Genomic DNA, 6000 nt, shown 5'->3' with positions numbered 1-6000 from the left:
GCATTGGAGCTGTTAAGTGACGCGAAGGACACGCCGTACAACATGTGAATGCATTTGACCTCAAGAGGCACAGTTCTTTTCGGCACAAACAGACTAACCCAACTAACATGAAATAAAAAGAAGAAGGCACAGCGATGGATTTTACATCTCCAAGGTGCAGTAAGTGATTTTCTTTTGTTAAAGTAAGTGTTAAATAATAGCTCTATATTCTGATAAGTAATCATTGCTATAGGGTGTTTGTCCGGTAAAATACGTGTCTCCAGCTCTTTAGCAAAACGGAAAATTCATTTTCAGGTCGGGATAACAAATGCATCCAATCACGATGGAGAAACTCATACAGGACACGGCGTAAACGAGGGAAATTGGGAGTGAGGACACAAAGAAGTGAGCGGGCAAAGAGCTGAGGAGACGGGAAGACCCCTGTTACTGTATAAACACTCTATAGCAACGATTACTATCAGAATATAGAGCTTCTTAACCAAACAAGATGACTCCTTAACCAACCTTTAAAGGGCAAGACCACTTTGGTAGAGGTTTGGGTTGTGTATTTACCTTGCCATGATGTACTGTAACTCCAAAGCTGGACAAGAAATCAAAAACTGTCAACTTCCTGTTGATTTTTATTAGGAAGTAAAACCCGGGCAGGATCTGAGGATCCGGATCTTCAAATAGTAAAATCAACAGGAAGTTAACATTTTTATCAAAAAAGAAAAAGAAAAAAAAGATTTGGTGATGTTCTATATTGTCTGAATCAACTTTGTTTGCGTTCATTTATGTGCTAAAAGAGTGACTTTGAGGAGAGCTGTTTCACCGTACAATGTAAGTCAATGAGGAGCATATTTTGAATTATCAATTCCTAATCAATGGAGCAATTATTTTTGATTTCTTGTCCACTTTTGGAGTTACATCACGACAAGGTAAACACACAACCCAAACCTCTACCAAAGTGGTCTTGCCCTTTTAACAGAACAGGGCAGACAACTAACTGTACACTAGTAAGAAAGATACTTGCTTTCGAGTTGGGGGGGAAAAAAAAGAAAACAGGCTGACATCGCTGGCCCACGTTGCATCATCTCCGAGCCACCATTACCGCCCCCCCCCCCAATTTTTTTTTAATAATTATATTAAACAATCGGTAAACCTTAAGACTCCCCCTTCATCAAATTGAGTAAACATTAGGATTTCATATAATTTGTGACCACCCAGAGTTATCAAAAATATTAACCCATGATGACACTTTTATGCCGTGCAACATGACGTCCAACATGACGATTTAACATCTTAGAAAAATAAAAACCCAAATGTTTGTCTTAGAAACTCTTTGAGGAAAGGCACTTTTTTTTCTCCTTTTTTCGTTTACGTGCTGGACTGTTTAAATCATCCCTCGCATCCCGCATTCAAGTCCTGTCAGTAAGAGGAAAAACAGTTTAAAATATTTTAAAATCAAAACAAGAACAACATTAAATTGTGGAATGATACGGAAAACATGTGCTGGACTCCCATTGGCTGCTTTGCACAGGCACCATTCAAAACCGGGAACGCATCTGTGTCATTTTTTTTATTTCTTTGGGCTATATTCAAAAATAGCAGATATACAAGCTCATAGCGCGGCACCGAGTGCCGCGCTATGAGCTTGTAGATCTGCTATTTTTGGGAGAAATCGTGGAAAAATCTGTGCAAATCTTTTGAATATACATATTTTTAAAGCAAACATTTGTCACTTAAATCTTTGCCTCTGGGGGATTCTACTTTTGATAATAACGTATATCGCTATAATATCAGTGGTTCTCAAAAATGATATGTATTTGGCCGTGGACCCCCATCTCAAAATATGTTGTTCCAGGGACCCCCCAAAAGTTGTAACATAGTTAAAAATGTTCACTTACAAAAAAAAGATTTTCAAAGATTTGCACACATTTTCACGATTTTTCAAAAAATAGCGGTGCCGCGCTATGAGCTTGTATATCTGCTATTTTTGAATAGCCAAAGAAGTCTTAAAACGACACAGATGCGTTCCCAATCTTAAAGGGTTTAAAAACCACTTCAACCCCATAGCATCCGTATCGTGGGGAAAGCTTTCGTCAGGAAAAATAGCAGATCGACGACGGCTTTATCCCCAACAATAACAGAAAGCATAAAAGACACTAGTGTCGAGCCCTGAGGGACTCCCGCTCAATCCATATTTGGGGTTAAAGTGGTTATGAGATGAGAAGCACACGCTTCAGCAGCAGTGAACAGAGAGCTCATAGTTCAGCGTGGTCCCCCTTCACGAGAACCCAGTCCTCATCCACTCTCTTAAGGCCCTGTTCAAACATTACATTTTACATTACATACAGACCCCCGACGAGACCAGTTTCATCCACTCTCTAAGGCCCTGTTCAGACCCCCTCAACGGTTCCAGTCCTCTTCCACTATAAGGCCATGTTCTGTTCAGACTGGCCTCCCAAAATCCAGCCCCAATTCTCCTTTCATATCCAGATTGGAGTCAGATAGGTTTTTAATGCAGTCTGACTCTGAACAAGGCTAAGGCATGTGATTCAAATCTGATTAGCAAAAAAACAAATCTAGTTTCCATGTGTTTTTTTTTGCCGCTCAGACGGCGACTCCGATAACGCCCTAATTTAACCTATTTAAAACGGGAAAGCATCTGTCATTTTTAGATTTTAACCACTTTAACCATCATCTTATACTTTGGCTGAACCCCCGGGGACCCCCACCAGAAGCAAAGGTTTGAGTTAAAGATGTCCGCTTGAAAAACAATATACATATTCAACGATTTGTACACATTTTCAAGATTTTTCTTTTAACCAAAAGCGCGCTATGAGCTTGTATATCTGCTAATTTTTGAAGAGCCAAATACTTCTTAAAAATGGCACAGATGCTTTCCCGGTTCTTAATGGGTTAAAACAAATAAAAGAAGGCAATTGGGGAAGAAATAAGGCCAAGAGCGTTGGCCACCAAAACGACATTTCCAGCGCAATTATCGTCCGTCCGTCCGTCCGTCTGTCCGTCCGTCCGTTGACCCGTTCACTGTCAATTCCCAGTTAAAAAATGGAGTGCAGGTTTCAGAGGGTTCTGGTAACAGAGCGCTGCGCTCGGCTGGCAGAGAAGACGACGACGAGGACGCCGGCCCCCTGCTGGTGGTTTAGTTTAATTGCACTTTGGGGTATAAAAAAGAATTGTTTTTCCCACTTTTGTCGTCCGTCTACCATTCGAACGTCCACTGCTGGTGTCTGTCTCCCGGCGCGCAGGGCCTCATCTGGACGTCGGCGCGTCCCTCCGCCGTGCGGAACGCCGAGACGCACGTGTCCGAGTGCGGGTGATATATGGTGCCATCCTGGATGGAGAGAGAGAGAGAGAGAGACGAGAGAGGAGAGGAGGATTAGAACTTATAACCCAGACCCATACCCTAGGTGGGGTCGGCGAAAGGGCGTACTCTGTGTGGAGTTTGCATGTTCTCCCCGTGTCTCCTAGGGTAGGGGGTAGTTAATACCCTCACAAAAACATGTAGTAATCCTGGTCTCTATACTGCCTCCCCCTGGCCAGCCGGGGCGCCTGATGGAGAGGAAGGGAACTGGTTGGAATAACGTGTTACTTCCACGCGCTACGTCCAACCGGGGAAACTCCCCCCTGTCAGGTGACAAGAAGGTCAGTTGGCTCTCATGCATTGAAGGAGGCATGAGCTCGGCCCTGGCCTCCCTAGGCTGGTGGGGGGAGTGTAGTGCCCAGGATCACTTAGCAAATTGGCACCGGGTGAAAAAAGGGTTACAAAATCGAGGGATAGAAATTATAGAAACAAAAAAACTAACTGTGCTAAAATACCTAAATTGGAAAAGTGTGTGTGTGTGTGTGTGTGTGTGTGTGTGTGTGTGTGTGTGTGTGTGTGTGTGTGTGTGTGTGTGTGTGTGTGTGCCCGTGCGTGTATGTACTGTACTTGTATTACGATACGTGTGAGGTCCAAACGTCTCCCACAAGTCCTGTAAATTTGAGAATTCCCCAAAAGTCATTGTGGAGACAATTATCCATGTCCTCCTCACAAGATAAATGGACGGTTTTATGGTTACAGATTTTTAGAGTTACTGTAACTGTAGTCGTACAATTAGGGGAAAAGATTCAGGTTGGTTTTTAAGAGGCATTTAGAGGTTAGGTTTAGGGGCTGGGGTTGGAGCCATGCCTGGAAACGACCAATCGACGAGCTCCGCTTGTTGAACATCAGCTATATTCTGTGCAAGACGCCGGGCGGCAGTGGTGTAAAAAGTACTACATTTTTTTAACTTAAGTAAAAGTATTAATACTGCAATGTAGAAAAGCAGAAAGGAGCTTACGTCTCTGAAGTGCCACGTGATTTGTGGCGGCGTGGGGTCTCGGTCGTGGGGGCAGTGCCTCATCCCGATGCCCTCCTGGCCCTCGGCCACCTGGGCACACAGCTCCGTCACGGAGTTGAAACGGATCTCCTTCTGGGTCGTGTATTCAAAGTACTGTGGAGGAGGGAGGGAAGAAGTTAAGTGTTCATTTTGTCGACTAAAACTACGACTAAAAATGTTCGTCGACTACCTTTTTTTCACTGACGAATAGTAAATAAAAACTAAAACTATGACTAAATATACTAGACAATTTTCGTCAACACATACAAACTAGACTAAAATGTTAGTGAGGGACGAGTGGAAAATAGATCCAGTAGAACTAAACTAACATTTAAAACAATATCTCATTTCTTCCTTACTGTAGTCCATTGATTTGGTAATCTTTACATAATATATATATTTTTTGTCTTTTTCTTCTTTTAAGTAGTTTTTGTGTTTTTATTTATTTATTTGCACCACTGCTCCCCTTGGAAACTTGTATTATTACGGGGCCAGAGCTCTGCTCTGGACACGTATTGTTATTCGCATTATTCTGTCACTTCTTCTTCTTCTTCTGCCACTTTTCGCAGTTCTGGCTGAACCGCGCTGTCGGTTTTTACGAAACTCGGCCATATGGTAGATGGTCATGAAAAACGATCAAAAAATAATTCTCACAATCTTTCGTCCAAAGGTGGCGCTATAGCACTCAATTGAAAATGCCAACTTTGACCAGGTACAATTCATGCCCTGTTTGACCTACAGCCATGAAACTTGGATACACATATGCGTCTCCTCATGCTTAACAACTTTCACACTCTGACTTTTGACCTCTGACCTTTAGATCTCCCACCATTTTGAATTATATGAAAAACAGTCATTGGCTCCTAACTTCTGCATTTTTTCACTTATGGAAAATCCGTTGGAAATTTTTGTATAAATTGGTCCAAAGTTCAAGTACGAAACGTTTCGTGCAGATTGCTCAAAAATCCCAGGAGGAGATAGATTTTAACTATTACAGTTTTATGAAAATTATTCATCTGTGCCTAAAACATACATGCAGACTCACATTTCTTTGAAACTTTGCAGAAATGTACAGGGTCATTCCAAATATCACTGAAACCAATCTTACTCCAATTGGCCAAAAGGGGGCGCTATAGCAATTTTTTTAAAAGGCAGACTTTAAACAGGCATAAGTCATGCCTCGTTTGGCCGAAAGTCGTGAAACTTGCTTACACATGTGCCTTGACTCATGAGGAACACACGTATCGATTTGACCATTAAGCTCCGCCCTTAGATTTTCCGCAATTTTGAGCAGTTTGAAAAATACTTGTTTTTGCCAGTTCTGGCTTAACCGTGCATACGCTTTTTACGAAACTCGGCCATATGGTAGATGCTCATGAAAAACTACCAAGAAATAATTCTCACACTCATTCGTCAAAGGGTGGCGCTATAGCACTCAATTGAAAGTGCCAACTTTGAACAGGTACAACTCATGCCCTGTTTGACCTACAACCATGAAACTTCGATACACACATGCGTCTCTTCATGCCCGACAACTTTCGTGGTCTGACTTTTGACCTCTGACCTTTAGATCGCCCACCATTTTGAATTATATGAAAAACAGTCATTGGCTCCTAACTTCTGCATTTTTTCACTT

General features: G+C 42.2%; 1 protein-coding gene across 1 annotated transcript in view; it reads right to left on the bottom strand.

The window, feature by feature from the left end:
- poc1bl (POC1 centriolar protein homolog B (Chlamydomonas), like) overlaps positions 1–6000 on the bottom strand; it is a 51344-nt gene continuing 45344 nt past the window's right edge. The window contains exons 10-11 of the mRNA XM_084080933.1: positions 4326–4478; positions 1–3337 (exon numbers count right to left, since the gene is read on the bottom strand). Of these exons, the coding sequence (XP_083937059.1) occupies positions 3206–3337; positions 4326–4478 (285 nt within the window). The 3' untranslated portion in view covers positions 1–3205. The remainder of the gene's footprint in view (positions 3338–4325; positions 4479–6000) is intronic.

Source organism: Gymnoscopelus microlampas (genome assembly GCF_963454915.1).
Source record: "Gymnoscopelus microlampas genome assembly, chromosome: 15".
NCBI classification, from domain to species: Eukaryota; Metazoa; Chordata; class Actinopteri; order Myctophiformes; family Myctophidae; genus Gymnoscopelus; species Gymnoscopelus microlampas.
Note: the sequence above shows the minus strand (reverse complement) of the source record. Positions and strands in the feature narration are given on the sequence as shown.